This window comes from Tiliqua scincoides, chromosome 4 (assembly GCF_035046505.1).
Source record: "Tiliqua scincoides isolate rTilSci1 chromosome 4, rTilSci1.hap2, whole genome shotgun sequence".
Taxonomy (NCBI): Eukaryota; Metazoa; Chordata; class Lepidosauria; order Squamata; family Scincidae; genus Tiliqua; species Tiliqua scincoides.
In genome coordinates, this window is record NC_089824.1 from 85695737 (window position 1) to 85715145 (window position 19409).

The 19409-nt window shown below is 44.8% G+C and overlaps 1 protein-coding gene across 2 annotated transcripts in view; it reads left to right on the top strand.

The window, feature by feature from the left end:
* The window catches only part of DROSHA (drosha ribonuclease III), a 94766-nt gene that overhangs the window by 50771 nt on the left and 24586 nt on the right, over positions 1-19409 (top strand). For both annotated transcript variants that reach the window (XM_066624280.1, XM_066624282.1), the window contains exons 21-24: positions 380-479; positions 6969-7071; positions 12498-12568; positions 14002-14046. In XM_066624280.1, the coding sequence (XP_066480377.1) occupies positions 380-479; positions 6969-7071; positions 12498-12568; positions 14002-14046 (319 nt within the window). The remainder of the gene's footprint in view (positions 1-379; positions 480-6968; positions 7072-12497; positions 12569-14001; positions 14047-19409) is intronic.

Sequence of the window (19409 nt, forward strand, 5' to 3'; positions counted from 1 at the left end):
ATAAAAAGCTCCCGCAGGCCGCATCCAGCCCCTGGGCCTTATGTTTGACACCTCTGAGCTAGATCCTGTGTGAGTTTACGCTGAATCTTCGCTAAGGCTGCTATCCTATACAACCCTGTCAGCATAGGAGGCTACCTTACACAGAATAAACCATTGGTTTGCCTAGCTCAGTGCCACAGGGCTTCAGACAGGAGTCTTTCCTAGCCCTGCTTGGAGATGCCAGGGATTGAGCCTAGAACCCTTTTCAAGCAAAGCAGATGCTCAGTAACTGCATAGCAACATGATTCAGAGACTCACGTAGTTGATGGAGCACCTCTGACATGTATTGGCAATGGTGATAACCTGGCATTGAATGTGGTCTGTATCATTTTCCTTTCAGCGTCCACTTGTACTACCTCTTTCCAAGCTTAGAGGAAGGAGGGTTAGCAACATACCGCACTGCCATCGTCCAGAACCAACATCTGGCCATGCTGGCTAAGGTATATGCAATTTATTTTTGTGTCAAAGTTGAATATCTGACATCTGGTTACTTGATTTGACAGCACTGCTGCACAATTCACCCCTGTGATGTCCATGTTGCAAGGACCTTGTATGCCGCAGGGCTCCTTGCCTTTTTGCGTCCTAGACCACTTCACAAGGTCCCCTTCCTAGAGAATTTGTGAAAAGGCTTGCTGGTTGTGGGGATCAGAAAGGTAAGGCAGAAACTCTGCCTCTTAGTTCCAGGCCCTTGCACATTTTGAAAGGGACTCTCTGCATGGTGACCAGTATGCATTGTGTTTTAGCTGGGTCATGGAAGTCCATCGGTTAGAGTGACTTCTGCAAGTTATGCTCCATAAATACACCGTAAGCGCAATCTTTCTGTGTGCAGTTCACCTTTACGTATGCCTCTTTTCACCAACTTACAACCCAATCCTAATTTGCGCTGGAACAGGCAGACCGGCGGGTGTCCACCTTATCCAACACAAGTTTCGGGCTGCTCATGGATCAGCCCAATGCAAGGGGAAGCTTTTCCCCTTACCCCGGGGAGAGCCACAGCAGCCCCAATGGAACTACTCAGATCTGTGCTATGTAAATCGATGGCTGAAATCCAAGCAGCCCAGGACTGCCCTAGGCCGCCTGGGAATGGGGCTAGGATCTGGCATAAGTGCCGGATCCTAGCCCTGCCTCCTAATCCCCCTGTTCCACCTAGGAATACCTGCTACCTGCTCTCCCCCACCCTGAAATGCCTCCCTCCTGCCTCCTCCCTGCCCTCCCCGCATCACCCCCCCGACCCCTGTGCCAGTTGACCTCAGGTGACGGAATTTTCCTTTTTCAGGGGCCCACATCATCATGGGGAGGTTGGTGCACCTTTGTGCACCAGCCTATCTCCCCTTATACTGGTGCAAAAGTGCTTTATGGCACTTTCACCACGACATTGGGCCCACCTCTGGATTGTGCCCTTAGTGTCAGAGGATTTATGACTACCACAGTTCTCTGTGGCAGAAGTATACAGGAACAGAAAGGCATGGAGGAACAGAAAAACTCTGCCCACATTTCGCCTCTAAAGATCTGAGCAATATCATGCGAGTGCTGAAAAAAATATGTTCCCCGTTGGCCTTCAACTGGTAGATTGAGACCCACAATTCAGTCTCATCCTTACCTGATGTGAGTAACACCAGCAGTCCCACCATTGTGTTTTTGTGGAGAGAATGTTATGGAATGAGGTGGGAGGGGGAGAGAAAGGGAGGGCTGAAAGAATGTCAGAGAAAGATGATTATGTGCTGTTGAAAATATTGTTTGTTCTGCATTGCAGATTGGGATTAAAGATGGGGCCCCACTTTGAAAAGGTTGAAAATGGCTTTTATCACCGGGAAGTAAAAGGAAGTGGTATTGTTAAGGACGCATGTGAAACGAGCGGCCTTAACAACAACACACGCATCAAAAATATTTGAATGCAAGGCATTCCTATTCTTTAGTAGGGAAAATTGAGAAGGTCAGAACTATCTCGGAGGATTTCAGCAGTAGCACCGCTGCCTTGCTGATGACAATGACTCATATTTCAGGCTTCAGAGGAAGTGTGTGAGAGCTCACTATTCAATGATTAAAACTGAAGGCCAGCTTTTGTAATGACTTTGCAACTCCAAGGGGAAAAACACAACCACCTCCCACCCCCAGCTCTTTTGTTAAAGGCTCCTTTTACCAATTATTGTTAACAAGCTGACAGTCTGCCTGGTTGGTACTTCAAGTGAGTTCATTAGCTTACTTGGTGCATATAATAGTTTAGCAATTTTTTTTAGCCTATATTGTCTAGGTATTAATTTTATGTTGATTGCACCTTTATACCACAATTTCTCCTGTCCACCAACCCCTCAATCAGGTCCTCAAAAAAATTAATACTGAGCCATTCTGAGAAGTTGCTGGGAATTAGCAAGAGAAACTTTTCCATAACTTCATGTTATAGAAAAACTTCCCTGCTAAAGATGTCTGCACATCAGGGCAGCTGGGCTGCTTAACTAAAACAAACTTCACTGAAGTTTCTTGCTGCTCTTTTGCTGCTGCCACCATCAGCCATCCCAAGGTCTCTTACTCTCTCAGACAACTCCGTCCTTTCTTCCTTGCTCCGTCCTTATGCTCAATACTGCCTCTTGCAATGCCTCCTCACTTCCTTCAAATCCATTCTTAAAGTCCATATTTTCTGCAAACATTTGGCACCAGGTCTTGGCAGTTACACAGAGAACAGGAATAAGTATGTTTAAGTAAAAGCTCAATCCTATTCCAATTTCAAGCACCAATGTAGCTCTGCCAATGGGGCATGAGCTGCATCCTCTGGTGGGGGGCAGTCACAGAAGCCTTCTCAGTGTAAGGGACCATTTCTTCCCCTCCCTCCAAGCTGCATTGCAGCAGCATCGGCACTGCAAAGTTGGATAGGATTGGGCCCTGAATCAATTACACACTTGCCCCCTTACCCCAGGGTAAGCCCCATCCTGCACAATGGTTCAGCTCAGACCTGCATCAGTGATGTTGCTGGTGCAAGTCCACATTGTTCTGTGTCAGCAGATTAGGCCCAGGAAAGGAGATGTGTTATGGCACACGCTGGAGCCATCAATCCCGCTCTCCTTCTGTGCTTATATGCCCCTCCCCAACCCTTGTCACTGTTGCCCCCTGCCTTGTTGCACTGCCCCACCCTACCCCCACCCCTGCGCTGCGCGGAACACACCTGCTATGGGGGACGCTGGCCTTCCCGATGGTGCTGCTAACTGGCACACTGATGCAATGTGCTCTATGCTATGTTTGTGACAGCAATAGGACTGGCAAAATGTCAAAGTGCTTGGAAGCATTTTTGGATCCCAGCCTCTGTCTGCCACCCTTAGCTTGTACGTTAAAAAATGTCTCCTTACCCGCACTACTTAAAGCCTAACCATAAAGCCAAGCCTGCATTGTGTCTAACTACTGAAAGATTTATCGCTGGACTAGATGCTACAGAAAATACAGAAGCAACTTGGTGACTACCCAAAGGGCTTACAATTGATCTTTCAATTTAACCAGTGCCACTTACACTTTCAAAGAGACAGAGCTCACTGACTTCCCCCCTTATATTTCTTGATATCTTCAACCCTCTCCCTTCGTTCTAATTATTGCATTGCAATTACTGTCCACAGAACTGTCAGTGTTCTCCATGCCGGCCAAGCTTTGCTTATTCTCGCTGCCTGACTTTGCATCTCTGCTGCCTCTGATTTATACCCTCCAATTCAGCTAAAAAATGTTTTTAACTCACTTAAGGCCGATGCTTTATAGACCCACTGCCGCTGCCCCTACATGCAATGTGACATTCTAGCCCTTTGGCTATAGCTCTGAGTCCCTTTTCTTCTCTCTGACTGGTATTTATTTTTCCATGAGAACTCTCAAGGAAAAGCAGGTGCTCCCAGAACAAATTACTTAAAGAACACGGAATGGGCTAGAGACTGTAACTAAAAACTGCTAAGAGAGGGAGAATCAGGGAGAATTGGACCCACAGAATGGGCATGGAAAAGATCAGAGAGCAAAGTATACTTTCAGGGAGATCCCTCTGCCCCCTTCACTCCTGTGAAGGTCTGTACAGGAAATGGAAAAGTTATCTGAGTGTTCACACACATATGTGTGCGCACGCACGCGCGCGCGCACACACACACATAGTGATTTCTCATTAACACAGCAATTCTGTGTGTGAACCAGGTCCCATTGTTTCAGTGTGATTTATTCCCTATTATGTATAGGATTGCAGCCTAAGAACCTTATTTGGGAGCTGGCTCTGACAGCACAATCCTGTTCATGTCTGTTCAGAGGTAAGTCCCACTGAGTTCACTGAGACTTATTCCCAGGTGCATCAGATTGCAGCCTTATTCTCTAGCCTTAGAAGCGGCCCATTGAACTCGGTGGAATATATTTCTGAGTAGACATACATAGGGTTGCATGATTAGTGCCATCCCTTTGATATCTCTCCACTGATCCAGATTTTGATTTTACTCGCAAAAAACTTAGATTTAATTTTTTTCCTACATTTTAAAAACAGAAATCACCCTCTCTTATTTGTCAGTCTATCCTTTTTTGCCAACTGGCCTATAAAAAGGCAGTTTGTAATTTATGGAATCAGTGGGTTTGAATCTAATTGCAGACCCTGTCCCCCAGAAAAAATTACACCATCTTGAGCAACTCAAGTAAAGGGAGGAGGGATTAACATGACATTAAAGCCAAAATAAGTTTTGAAATCAACCAGAAACATACATCATCCTGAACAGTGTTGATTCTCAGGGGTAAGCTGATTTCATCGATAATTGCAGTAGAGCTTAATAATAATTACCCCGGGGGCTGGGGGAGAAGAATAGGCCCTCAGTTTGGCTGTACTTGTTTTAAGAGGCGACTAAACAAGCACCGGGTAGATGGGACTCGTTAGCCTGGGAAGGCAGCTCATCTGAGAGAAGGAAAACTCTGATCCCAAACCTCCATTGCCTTGTGGCTACATCCAATTATAGAAAAGGCTTCAGGAGTCAACCTCGAGGCAAAATCCAAAGCCGGAGTCCCTGAGGTAGTTTATGGCTGAACACAGTCACGTTCTAGCAACTCCTGCGACTCTGCTGGAACCAACAATATTGGCTTCTGCCTTTCCATTGGACCATTCCAGTGACGTGGAGAGGGGGGATTTGCTGCATGGGTAACAGTCTATCCTCCATATCTACTTTACCCAGGCTTTGCGCACTGGAGAGGACACTCTGTTCCAGAACCACTATTCAGAGCGCGATACCATAGTCTTCTGAGACTGAAGGATGCCAACATGACTTAATAGATGATCTTCCTTATGCTGTGCAGTGTGAAGGTTTTCAACCAATGTCTCATTCATTGACTGATCAAGACTGTTTTCTTTTTCTTTTTTTCATTGAAAATGATGGGTTTTTCCAGGAGCCTAGATCTCAAACATGTTTGAGCTCTCCACTTGTGCCCAGAAGTATGTTCTGGGGAATGAAGGAGGAAATAGATTGATCAGTACAAAGGAACCTACACTAAGCTGTTCTGGTGAAAATAAGAATGTACTCTAAAAAAAACCCCATATTTTTCTCCCTCACCTTCTTGCATTCAAAATACTTTGGTGGCTTTCTGGCCAGTAGGATGAATGATAAAAGGAGATGTCTAATAACTTTGGAGTATATTTCCATCCCAAAATTAGCCAGAGTTATATATTTCCTCTGATTTAAGACTTGAAGGAGATTGTCAAACAACTTGAATAGCCTACACTTGGAAACAAAAGAAGCTAGGTGGAGCTGTGGAGTAACATACTAACTTTTCTGCCTTGCTCTGAGAAGGATGTTCTTGATTTTGCAGTGTGCCATTAGAGGAAAATCATTAGAACCTATTTAGAGAAATAGTAGGGTATTCTGTGGATTTTGCCCATTTCCTAGTGTTTTTTAGTTTTCCATTTCAATGCACAAACTTTCGGTCAAAACAAAAACACATAATATGATGACGTTCTTTAAGTATGCTCTCTTCTCTCTAAATAACAGTTTATATACCTTTTGTTTTCCCTAAACATCTAGAGCCTATTCAAGGTGTCATGTTAGCGCATGAAAACCACAATTTGCAAACTGGGGCTGGTTTCAGTGAACCCGTGTTCCTTCTGAGTGAATTTGCTTCACTTTCTTTCCAACACTAATCATAGTTTCATGTTATATGTATTGATGCGCCACGTGGTTATCACAAACCAGATTCCCTTCATAACCGTGGATTGTAAATCTGCTGCAACGCATGGTTATAGTCTTTTGCCCAACTCACACTTGGTCCTGCCTGACTTCTGTACATTAGCCATCATGATTGAATATGGATGACAGCCCGATTTGTGCTATCCTTACCTATCCAGACATCTATGTGTGCTAATAATTGGGTGACCTAGACCTGCATGGTTTGGAATCTACTCACAAACCCCTATTATAAGTGATGTTCAGTGCATGGACATCAGGAGACTCTGGGGACAGGGCAAGTGCTCTAAGAAGAGTGGGGACAGCAAGGTCCCGATTCCCCCTGAGCAGAACACCCATGTTCACATCAAAATATCAGAACTAAGGAAGCACATTTTAAAAGATGCTGTACTGTAGTCTAGCTCATAATTTCTGTCCAAAGATACTTTAAGGGCTGAACCTAATTTTCATCCCTGTAGATTGCATTTTCAAAATATGGGATAAATGCAACAGGTGCACCAACTATAGTTCATCATCCACTACATTAATCAAAGCATCAGGCAAATTGCAGTAATTACATGCAAGTAAATAGGCCAATTGGGGGTGGCTCTCCAGCTCATGATGAGCTTCCACTTAACCTTCAGAGCAGAACAAGTGGCCCATTGCTGCCCTAACATGAATATGTCCTAAGGAACAGATGTGCATACCTTTGTTTCTACACTGTGCATGTGGTTTTTTTTGGTTTTGGCTCCTTCATTTACTCTACCACTTCTGGTGTTTTTCTAGAAACTGGAGCTGGATCGATTTATGTTGTATGCTCATGGGCCTGATCTGTGCCGAGAATCCGACCTGCGCCATGCAATGGCCAACTGCTTTGAAGCATTGATAGGTAAAATACCCATACTGTTGCTTTTGTGTTGCACATTTTGCCCTTTGTCCACATTCAGTCATTGCAGAGATAGGCATTTCTACTTGGGAGGGCAATGTTTTATGTTCTTGGCCTTCTGTGCATCATTTGACAACGATTACTGTTACTACTTTTATTTATTTATCATGGATCTCAAAGTGTCACACTTTACCTGATTACAAATTACACTGCGTGATTTTTGATTTCTCTAAAGGCAAGGTCTTGTTAGAGAGGATCAGGGTGTAACAACTCTTCATTGGGCCTAAGGGCCTGAAGGCGTCAGAGGTTTTTGCCACTGACCCTTTGTATAAGTGTATAACCCCTGAATTACAAAGTTATGACGTATAGAGGTACAGACCCAATGAACAAGAAAGGATGAAGAAGCAGAACTGAAACTAGAAGGGTCAAATCAAGAATTCAGTTTTAAATATATTCAGTTTAAATAATTGAGAATGACTTCCATGAAGAAACTGTGAAACAGCAGGCAGAGGTTTTAACTGTGAAAAGACAAGCTGGGAATGGAAAGATTCCTTTGTAGGTCATCAGAATAAAGATGATAATTAACATTGAAAGAACAAATAAGGGAGACCCAAGAAAAGAGTATGTAGAAAACAAATCCCGCCTACCAAAAGAAACAAAAGAGGAAAGGAGAAGCAACAACAAAAGGGGCAACAACCAAAAAATGGTTTAAAAGATGATACTAAGGATAGAGCAAAATTGTGCAAGCCTAAAGCATGGAGAAGAAGAAAAAAAGAGTATCAAAGGTTGATGAAAAATCCAAAAGAAGATGAATAAAATGATAAATCTGGGTATTAGGCAAGAAACGATCTTAAAAAAAATAAGTGAAACCAGTTTTGCCAGATATGTGTGCATAGAAGAAAAAAGAGGAATTTGAATAAAAAGAAGCTAATAATCAAAAAGAGGTAAGATATAGAAACTGTTGAATGTGAGATTGAACATCAGAACCAAGGTGAACATTAAAGTCTCTCTCTACAATGAATTCATTCTCTCTACAATGAATTAACCCCCAAAAATGTGAAGGGTTCCAAATGGGACAGAAAAGAAAAATTGGCCAAGGGGGTGTTAGATGGTGACTAAACAGAGATTAAAAGAAGGAAAGCTTCATTGTGTGAGATCTGTAGGGTTGTATCCAGTGCTTTTTTTGTTTTAAAAAAAAAGGTGCAGGAACTCACAACTTGTTAATCTTTTATTTATTATTTTATTAATTTTTATTTCTATTAGAAAAAAGCTGTGTATATATATGTGTGTATATATGTGTATATATATATACATGTATATATATGTGTATATATATATATATATATATACACATACACGCACATACATGAACATACAAACATACACCTCCAAACACATACAAACAACCCAACCAGAGCCAGAGCCCTCATCTGCATCCAGTCTAGAGTGTTCTCCAGGTAAACTGAGAACAGGGTTAGCAGTGCGTGGCAGGGGGAGGACCCGGCCCTGCTCTTTCTGGCATGTTCTTTACTGCACTAAGCACTCTGCCATGATGAGTGTTTGTGTGATCACATGAGTCAGCTTGGGCGCAAGGCAGCTCAGCGCGAAGCTGGGGCACAGGGAATGTTTGGGCGCTGCCCGGCTCATACAGCCATGGTGGACACCATTAAGAGGCTGCCTTTCTGGGTGAAAGAGGAAAGCAGAAAGCACACAGAAGAAATTTGAAACATGGCTATAACTGGAGACCGTTGAAAGAGCAAAGCGACAAAGTAGTCAAGAAGACAAAAGTCAAGGTATTCTTGTACCACAGTCATTCTTATTTCATAAACTGTTCCTTCTGCTAGCTCTTGTGCAACACTTGCAGAAGACATTTGTGGTAGAACTCCTACCAAGAGTGTAACTCTTTACATGACCCATACATTGAAAATAAGTGACAAACAAACCCAAGGGGGCGGTGAAGAATCCCTGTCCCTGCACTACCTTGAGCCAAGGAGATTGGATAAAAAGGAAAGGAAATCAGATGAAAGCGCGGCAGGAATAACAGTATCTTGTGGGGATATCCCTGTTTCAGTAAGAACAAAACAAGAAAAATGATAAAGCAAGATCATTAAATACAAGAGAATGACAATTTAATAAAGCACAACAATTTAATAAAGTGCAAGAAACTAAAGATGCAGCACCAGAAATGTGAACATGATTAGCAAGGCAATTTTGTCAACAAGCAGGGCCAAGATGATCACCAACCAGTAAAAGGAGAAACACAAGGGATAAAGTACTCATTAAATACAAAATACGAACAAAAGGGGAGGGGAAACAATCTAATTTTTTAAATGTTCTACCTCCCCTTCCACAAGGGCAGCTTGCAATTGTTAAAATGCTGAAATCAATAAAAAGAATCTAAATCCTGGGGGAGGGAGCGGGGCAGGAGAGAGGCGGGACCGGTGAAGCTTTGCTGCTGGCCGGACACAGAGGCTCTTGATTCTACAGTGACCTTTGGGTTGCCGTAGAACTAGTCCCATTGTGGGGCTACTCGCCTTACCCAGGCGAAGGGGACGAGAGTCTCCCGAGAAGCTACCAGTGCTGCCCAGGTTGTGCTCAGGATGCAGCGGCAGCCATTTTTGGTGCTGTTGTAGCCCCGCATGCCAGCAACCCAGTATTGGGCTGTAAGTTAGAAGACACCTATGCTAAAAGGGAAAAGAGCAGAAAAGGGAGCAAAAGGTCTCCTGCATTATGCCTCACCAATGGCAGATGCCAAGTTCAAACACCTTCAGAATCCCAGGGGCAGGAGGGAGGCAGTGTATCCATGCTAATGGGCAAGGGAGAGTTGCTGTGATAGCTTCTGGCACCCTTCAGCTCCAAGCCGTAGTCGAGGAGCTGATTAAGTGCACCAGCCTTCCTCCAGGCCCTGGCTGTTGATTGTGCTGTCAGAGCGCCTGGCAGATGCTACAGAGCTGCTCATTAGTCCAGCTCCTTTGCTCTCCTAATGGGGCTTGGGGGAGAAGGAGAGAGGAGCTGGGTGGAACTGGCAGCGGTAAGGGGGAGAGAGAGTTTGCTTTGAGTGGGATGGGGCAGCCTGCACAATCTCACCCTGACTCAGTTCAGCCCTTCTGACAAGCTTTTGCCATTATTTTTTTTCTCCTCTTCATAGATATTTCCTTGCCTTAAAAATATATATTCTACTTCCTGACGAGGTAACAGCTCTACGGGCTCTGCCTTGGGCTATATTGTGTTTCATCAGATCACAATAAGGAGAGAAAAAAGCCATCCTTTTAAACTCTGTTTTGCGTTTCACAAGTACTTTGATGTGGGTGTTAAAATGGGGAAGAGGAAAGAGAAATGGCAGGAGATAACGCATCTGCTGTATGGTTCCAGTACTCCAGTTTTTGGAAGGGGTGTTGTGGGCAACCAGAATAATCCTGGTAATTCTTTATACCAAAATTATTATTTAAGATGCGCTAAGGTATAAGATTTCATGTGTGGTCTTAGAGTTTACTTTGCCATTTGTAGGAGTCAAGCTATGGAGGAGAAACCCGCAAGCTTAGAGAGGGGGCACATATTGTGCTTGAGAAATGTCAAAGACTGCTTAGCATTTTGATTGTCTTACTGGCCTTTACAGCTCTCAGAGTGACAGTGGCCAACCTTTTTGGCAGGAGTGCCACAAATTGAATCAAACAGATGAGATGGTGCCTAGCATGTACTAACTAGAGAAGCAATACCTTGCACTTCCATTTGGTTAGGGACCAGAGTATGGATGAAAGTCAAAAATAAATTATTGTCAGAGCATAGCCTTATTTAGCTTGCAAAGTTATTTTGCTGGTGAAAAGCTTAAGTAACTAATTATATAGCACACGTGAATATGTGGTCAACCTAAAGAAGCTGAAATAAAAGAAAACATAAACATAAGAAAGTTGACGAACGCCATGGATGTTTGGATGACATCGGACAAAAGTAGGCGAAGCCCATGAGCAACATTTGAAATGTGGTTATAATTGAAAACACCTGAAAGAGCAAAGTGATGAAAGTCAAAATATTGCCTCTAATATGCTAGCTCGGACGTAGGCCACATGCAACACAAGAGGCAGACAGGAGTCTTGATCCTATCTAGGAGTGCCATAAACTGTTTTGCCACCCATGGCTTTTACTTTGTGTCCCCTTGACTCCGAACTCCTTCTTAAACATGGCTGTGGTGACACAGAGGCCCATTTCAGATGTAATAATGAACAGTGGTTGTTATGAACACTAGTTGGCCTGAGTCTTGAATCCCCCTTCACTGGTCATGAGGGAGGGAGGTGGGAAGCTTCTTTTAGTGTTTCTTAGAAGCCACAGTTTCCCATTGCATCCAAACTCAGGAAATGGTGGCTTGTAGAAATGCTGAAAATAGTTGCAACATTCATATACCTCTCATGAAGAAGAGGGAGAAAAAGACTTTATCAGGGTATCTGACTGGAAGAACCATAAGCTTACTTCAGTGAAGTGAATTAAGATTAGAGTATGTTTAAAATATGGTTGTTATAGACATATACAGTAGTTGTTACACTTGTAAACTGCATTGGGTGGAAGCACAAATCGTCCAGGGGTGTCATGGAATCTTCTCCTCTTGCAAAATCAAAGACAGTCCCATAGATTCATATCTGGTGAATATCAGGTATTTGATGTGACTGAGGGTCTTGATGTCCTGTAAACTCCCTTCTAACGAAACTATTATCCCAATGTGTTATTGCAGTAATACTCATACTGGTGAGTCGCAGTTCAGCAGCTCATGTAAATCTTACCCTGTCCCTTTAAGGGGCAGGGGAAGGCATTGATGCGTCACGAAGGGGGAGTACTTGTACTTACTCAGGGCTTCTGCTAGCAGGACTCCCTGATGTTTACAATGTTCACAAACAGCGAGCGCAAACCATTTCTGAACATAACAACATAAGAAGAACCCCGCTGGATCAGGCCAAAGGCCCATCTAGTCCAGCTTCCTGTATCTCACAGTGGCCCACCAAATGCTTCAGGGAAGATAACACAAGATAACAGACACAACCTGCCTCAATTCTGCTTTGTGAATGCAACCAGGAGGTAGTTTGTGCTCACTTTTTTGAGCATTCCAAGCCTCGGGAAGCCCTGCAGAGGACTGCGTGGTCTCCCTGCAGCTCCTGCTACTTGCAGAAACCTTGAGTAAGTACAAGCACCCCTACCCCTTAGCAACACGATCCTGGGGATCGTATTGCCCCCCTCCCCCACAAAGACTTACCTCAGAAGTAAATCTTCCAAAAAGTTTGTGAACCAATCTGTCTTCCACCCTGTTCAATGAAATGTGAAATCCATTGCAATGAGGCTGATGCGCATTCACCCTTTTCGGGCATCATGCTTGTGGTTGCTTTCTTTGGATAGTCCCTAGATATTAATGCAGGTATTTTCTTCTGGCAAATTCCATTGCACAGGAGCAGTTTACTTGGAGGGAAGTCTTGAAGAAGCCAAGCAACTCTTTGGACGCCTGCTCTTTAATGACAAGGTATGTCTTTGTGGTCTGGGTATACCTTGCCAGGTGTCCTTGGCTTTGCAAACAGATAGGAATGACATTGTTGAGCCTTTAAAGCAAGTGTTTCAGTGCAAAACTGAAAGGGTTCCCTCCTCAGAATGTATTGGCAAGTGTGTTGATTGTAATTAAACATATACAGTTGGACCTTGGTATCTGCAGGGGATCCATTCCTGGATGGAATGGATCCATTATTGAAACACATAGTTATTTCTATGATTGAAACATGTGGATAATCAAATCCATAGGAATCAAGTTCATAAGACCTCCAGAGGCAATGGGAGATGTTCTCTGGTCGTCTCTGTGGGCCTCAGAAAGGCCTCCAGAGGTGCCAGAAAGTGTTTCCAGTGTTTCCTAAAAAACCAACCTCTGTGGCCTCAGAGAGGCTCCCTGACACAACCGAAGAACTCGTCACATCTGGGAGCTGAAGTCCAGAGTCAGTTGCGGGTTCGGGACCCCAATTTGCAAAAATAGAGCTACAATCTGTACATAATTCTCCCCTGCAAGGGGTAAGTCATGATTTTCAGTGCAGAATCGAGGATTGTGTGTGTGCGCGTTTGCCATGTCACTTGGGAAAAAGCAAATGGCTGGAGAGTGTAAAGGTACAAAAGGGAGAAGGGAAAGGGCCTGCTGTTTCTGCTGTTCAAATTCCACCCAGCTGCTATACAGCAGAGAAGTATTCACTGGAGCTTGCAAACACAGAGTGTTGATGAGCAACAGGTATCCTCTAGTCTCAATGTCTGCCATTTTCCCTCCCAGACTTCTCCTTCCTTTTATCCTTGTTCCAGCCTTCTTTGACTGAACTCTGAAATTCGAACCCTTGCCTGCAGTCAACTCTGCTAATTTGGGACCTTTCTGACCAACTTGTTTCTTGTGCCGGTTGAGGCTGTGCTCCTTCCCTCCCAAGTAGCCCCAGTTCTACCAGGGCTCATACCATCTTCTTTCCACATGCTTAGCTACTACAGCTCTGCCCAGGCACATGTGTGCTCCAGCAGTTTATCCTGTTCTTTGCATATATATTGTGTTGCATATGTCATATTGCAGTGACAGTTTTGTTGATGAACCTTAAGGCTTTCCCTCTTTTGTGGCTTCCACATTGGCTGAGATTATGATGTCCTTGTTTTTTACTGCAGTACTTGAGGCAAAAAAAAAAGTACTCTGATAATGTAGATCAAGAAATGTATGTGTTCTTCTGCCTAACTGACACGAGTTAAACGGAAGCACTACATGGAATTTGAGAAGAGAATACCCACTTTTTAGAAATTAGTTTGCCAGCACTATTGAATTTGCAATGAGCAGAGTCAGCATCTGAAACTGTTTCAGTGTTTGTGGACTGACATTTTATTTAACAATGTGGAATTTGTTAAATGACTCCCTTGAGCTTTAAAGGCGTCTCTCGATGTTTGCAGGACCTGCGGGAAGTATGGCTTAATTATCCGCTACACCCTCTCCAAGTAAGTGCCTCCCTTTCACTGACAAATATGCAGTGCTTTTCTGTTCCCAAGGATGCCTATTATTGGCACTCAGCTGCGTTGACATCTTTTGAACGTTTAGCATGTGCTCGGCCTTTGTGAAATTTTGTACCTAATAAGTGTCAGGCGTTCAGGCTCAAGGGTGGGCAGGCGCCATAAAGTAGACATCCTGGCAGGCAGAAATAAGTCACGTGGCGGAAAGTGGAAGTTCAATAATGGTGCTGCAGAATAAAAGTCTGGTCCCCTCTGTCTGCAACAGGTTGCCCAGACTGAGAGAGAACAGTAGGTAGGAGCTTGATATCAGGCAATGAAATGGGATTAGGCTTTTGGTGTCACTTGCTTCCCTGAGCTGTTGTGTGAGTGTCTCAGCTCAAACAATCTGCTCTGACACCAATTTGTTTCTTTTCTCTATATGTGAGTTATCTGGGGTTGTATCCAAGAGCTGTGAACTGAAAACTGAGAACATAATCAACAGGGACACCCAGAATAGTTGTGCAGGTTGTGCACTGCACGAGGGTGTAGCATCTAAGGGGGCTCATTCAGATGTCTGAATGGAACATAAGAACAGCCCCACTGGATCAGGCCATAGGCCCATCTAGTCCAGCTTCCTGTATCTCACAGCGGCCCACCAAATGCCCCAGGGAGATAACACCAGATAACAAGAGACCTCATCCTGGTGCCCTCCCTTGCATCTGGCATTCTGACATAACCCATTCTAAAATCAGGAGTTTGCACATACACATCATGGCTTGTACCCCATAATGGATTTTTCCTCCAGAAACTTGTCCAATCCCCTTATAAAGGCGTCTAGGCTAGACGCCAGCACCACATCCTGTGGCAAGGAGTTCCACAGACCGACCACACGCTGAGTAAAGAAATATTTACTTAGCCACTTCACTGCTCAACGCTGTCTCCAGGTCATTTATGAAGAGGTTGAAAAGCACCGGTCCCAGGACAGATCCTTAGGGCACATCGCTTTTCACCTCTCTCCATTGTGAAAATTGCCCATTGACACCCACTCTCTGCTTCCTGGCCTCCAACCAGTTCTCAATCCACGAGAGGACCTGTCCTCTAATTCCCTAACTGTGGAGTTTTTTCAGTAGCCTTTGGTGAGGGACCGTGTCAAACGCCTTCTGAAAGTCCAGATATATAATGTCCACGGGTTCTCCCGCATCCACATGCCTGTTGACCTTTTCAAAGAATTCTAAAAGGTTTGTGAGGCAAGACTTACCCTTACAGAAGCCATGCTGACTCTCCCTCAGCAAGGCCTGTTCATCTATGTGTTTTGAGATCCTATCTTTGATGAGGCATTCCACCATCTTACCCGGTATGAATGTTAGGCTGACCGGCCTATAGTTTCCCGGGTCCCCCCTCTTTCCCTTTTTAAAAATAGGCGTGACATTTGCTATCCTCCAATCTTCTGGCACCATGGCCGTTTTGAGGGACAAGTTGCATACCTTAGTCAAGAGGTCAGCAACTTCATTCTTCAATTCCTTAATAACTCTTGGGTGGATGCCATCAGGGCCCGGTGACTTATTGATCTTTAATTTATCAGTGAGGTCTGAAACATCTTCTCTTTTAACCTCTATCTGACTTAACTCCTCGGTCAGGAGGGGCCGTTCGGGCAGCGGTATCTGCCCGAGGTCTTCTGCCGTGAAGACAGATGCAAAGAACTCATTCAATTTCTCTGCCATCTCTAAGTCTCCTTTTATCTCCCCTTTCCCTCCCTCACCATCCAGAGGGCCAACCGCTTCTCTGGCGGGTTTCCTGCTTCTAACATATTTGAAGAAGCTTTTATTATTCCCCTTAATGTTGCTTTCTATGCGTTCCTCATAGTCTCGCTTGGCCTCCAGTATCACCTTCTTACATTGTATACCGTGTATACCGCAAAGGTATAGGAAGAGAAGGAGGAGGATACTGGCAGTACACCACTTCTGGCAGGGAGGAAGGGATTTCTTTTTCTACTATGCACAAAGGTACCTTTTTCTAATGTGAACAAAGGCAAAGTATGGGCTACAGCGGTGGTTCCCAAAATTTCTGGGAGTTTGGGAAGCATGTTAAGTGCTTGCAAGGAAGGGGTAAAGGAAACGGTGTGATTGTCACAATTGCACCACTGCCAGGGACAAAGGTGTTTGTTTTTTTAAACTTACCCCTGGTAATGCCGTCCCTCTGGAAGGTACGGGGAGCCCGTGAACCCTTCTGCAGGGCCCCCCCAACCCTCAAAACAGCTAAAAATAGCAATCACAACTCACGGTTTCACAAATTGTGAATGGGTCGCAACTGCTATTTTTAGCTGTTTTGAGGCTTGGGGAGCCCTGCCAAGAAGTCTGCAGGTTCCCCACACCCTCCTAAGGGCCAGTACTGCCAGGGGTAAGTTTCAAAAAATGCCTTTTTCCCCAGCAGCAGTGCAATTGTGGCGATCGTGTCACTGCCTTGGTCATCACCCTGCCCATTAAGAAGGCAGAGACAGGTCGTCCCTGGCTGGGGGGCTGCAACACCCCAGTTTGGAAACCTCTAGGCTAGGGGCAGCCCTGGTAATCACACTGGTGCACCAGCCTAAGCTGGACAAAGGCCCCATGGTCACAGCTCTTGTCCAATCCCCTTTTAAAGGCGTCCAGGCCAGATGTCGTCACCACATCCTGTGGCAAGGAGTTCCACAGACCAACCACACGCTGAATAAAGAAATAGTTTCTTTTGTCTGTTCTAACTCTCCCAATACTCAATTTTAGCGGATGTTCCCTGGTTCTGGTGTTACGTGAGAGTGTAAAGAGCATCTCTCTATCCACTCTGTCCATCCCCTGCATAATTTTGTATGTCTCAATCATGTCCCCCCTGAGGTGCCTCTTTTCTAGGCTGAAGAGACCCAAATGCCGTAGCCTTTCCTCATAAGGAAGGTACCCCAGCCCCGTAATCATCTTAGTCGCTCTCTTTTGCACCTTTTCCATTTCCACTATGTCTTTTTTGAGATGTGGCGACCAGAACTGGACACAATACTCCAGGTGTGGCCTTACCATCGATTTGTACAACGACATTATAATATTAGCCGTTTTGTTCTCAATACCTTTTCTAATGATCGCAAGCATAGAATTGGCCTTCTTCACTGCCGCCGCACATTGGGTCGACACTTTCATCGACCTGTCCACCACCACCCCAAGATCTTTCTCCTGATCTGTCACAGACAGCTCAGAGCCCATCAGCCTATATGTGAAGTTTTGATTTTTTGCCCAATGTGCATGACCTTACACTTACTGACATTGAAGTGCATCTGCCATTTTGCTGCCCGTTCTGCCAGTCTGGAGAGATCCTTCTGGAGCTCCTCACAATCACTTCTGGTCTTCACCACCCGGAAAAGTTTGGTGTCGTCTGCAAACTTAGCCACCTCACTGCTCAACGCTGTCTCCAGGTCATTTATGAAGAGGTTGAAAAGCACCGGTCCCAGGACAGATCCTCGGCACACCGCTTTTCACTTCTCTCCATTGTGAAAATTGCCCATTGACACCCACTCTGTTTCCTGGCCTTCAACCAGTTCTCAATCCATGAGAGCACCTGTCCTCTAATTCCCTGACTGTGGAGTTTTTTAGTAGCCTTTGGTGAGGGACCATGTCAAACGTGTTCTGAAAGTCCAGATATATAATGTCCATGGGTTCTCCTGCATCCACATGCCTGTTGGCCTTTTCAAAGAATTCTATAAGGTTTGTGAGGCAAGACTTACCCTTACAGAAGCCATGCTGATTCTCCCTCAGCAAGGCCTGTTCGTCTATGTGTTTTGAGAATCTATCTTTGATGAGGCATTCCACCATCTTACCCGGTATAGATGTTAGGCTGACCGGCCTATAGTTTCCCGGGTCCCCCTTCTTTCCCTTCTTAAAGATAGGCATGACATTTGCTATCCTCCAATCCTCTGGCACTGTGGCCATTTTGAGGGACAAGTTGCATATCTTAGTCAAGAGGTCAGCAACTTCATTCTTCAATTCCTTAATAACTCTAGGGTGGATGCCATCAGGGCCCGGTGACTTATTGATCTTTAATTTATCAATGAGGTCTGAAACATCTTCTCTTTTAACCTCTATCTGACTTAATTCCTCAGTCAGGAGGGGCTGTTCGGGCAGCTGTATCTTCCCGAGGTCTTCTGCCGTGAAGACAGATGCAAAGAACTCATTCAATTTCTCTGCCATCTCTAAGTCTCCTTTTATCTCCCCTTTCCCTCCCTCACCATCCAGAGGGCCAACCGCTTCTCTGGTGGGTTTCCTGCTTCTAACATATTTGAAGAAGCTTTTATTATTCCCCTTAATGTTGCTGGCCATGCGTTCCTCATAGTCTTGCTTGACCTCCCGTATCACCTTCTTACATTTCTTTTGCTACAGTTTATGTTCCTTTTTATTCTCCTCATTAGGGCAAGACTTCCATTTACGGAGGGAAGCTTCCTTGCCCTTTACAGCCTCTCTAACTTGGCTCGTTAGCCATGCGGGCACCCTCCTGGATTTAGTGGAACCCTTCTTTCTTTGCGGTATACACCTCTGCTGGGCCTCTGTTACTGTTGTTTTAAGCAGCCTCCATGCACTCTGGAGAGATTGGACTCTTTTTACCTACCCTTTTAACCTCCTTCTAACCAGCCTCCTCATTTGAGGGAAGTTCGCCCGTTGGAAGTCAAGGGTTTTTGTGAGAGATTTGCCCTGTATCCTTCCTCCGACGTGCATGTCGAAACAGATCGCAGCATGGCTCCGTAACATTTACATCTCTAACCAGGTCCTGAGTACCGCACAATATTAAATCCAGAGTCACCTGGCCTCTGGTGGGCTCCATGACTAGCTGCTCTCAGACACAGTCATTTGACACATCAAGGAATCTGGTCTACTTTTCGTGACCAGAATACAAATTGACCCAGTCAATATGAGGATAATTGAAGTCCCCCATGATTACAACCTTGTCACCTCCATGATCTGTCTCCTCATTTCAAGGTCCCCTTCCGATTTCTGGTCTGGAGGACGATAGTACGCCCCCAGTATAACAACACTCTACAAGCCTGGTAATTTAACCTACAGAGATTCTATGGTGGAGTCTGACCCACCTTCAGTCTCTACTTTGCTGGATTCTATCCCTTCCTTAACATAAACGGCCACCCCACCTCCAACACGCCCCTGCCTGTCCCTCCTGTAGAGTTTATAACCCGGGATTGCGGTATCCCACTGATTCTCCGTATACCACCAGGTTTCCGTTATGCCCACTATGTCAATGTTTTCCCTTGTCACCAGACATTCCATTTCTCCCATCTTTGCTCAGAGACTTCGGGCGTTTGCATAGAAGCATTTGTACACAGAATGCCCCAGGACGGGCTGCTTATTCGC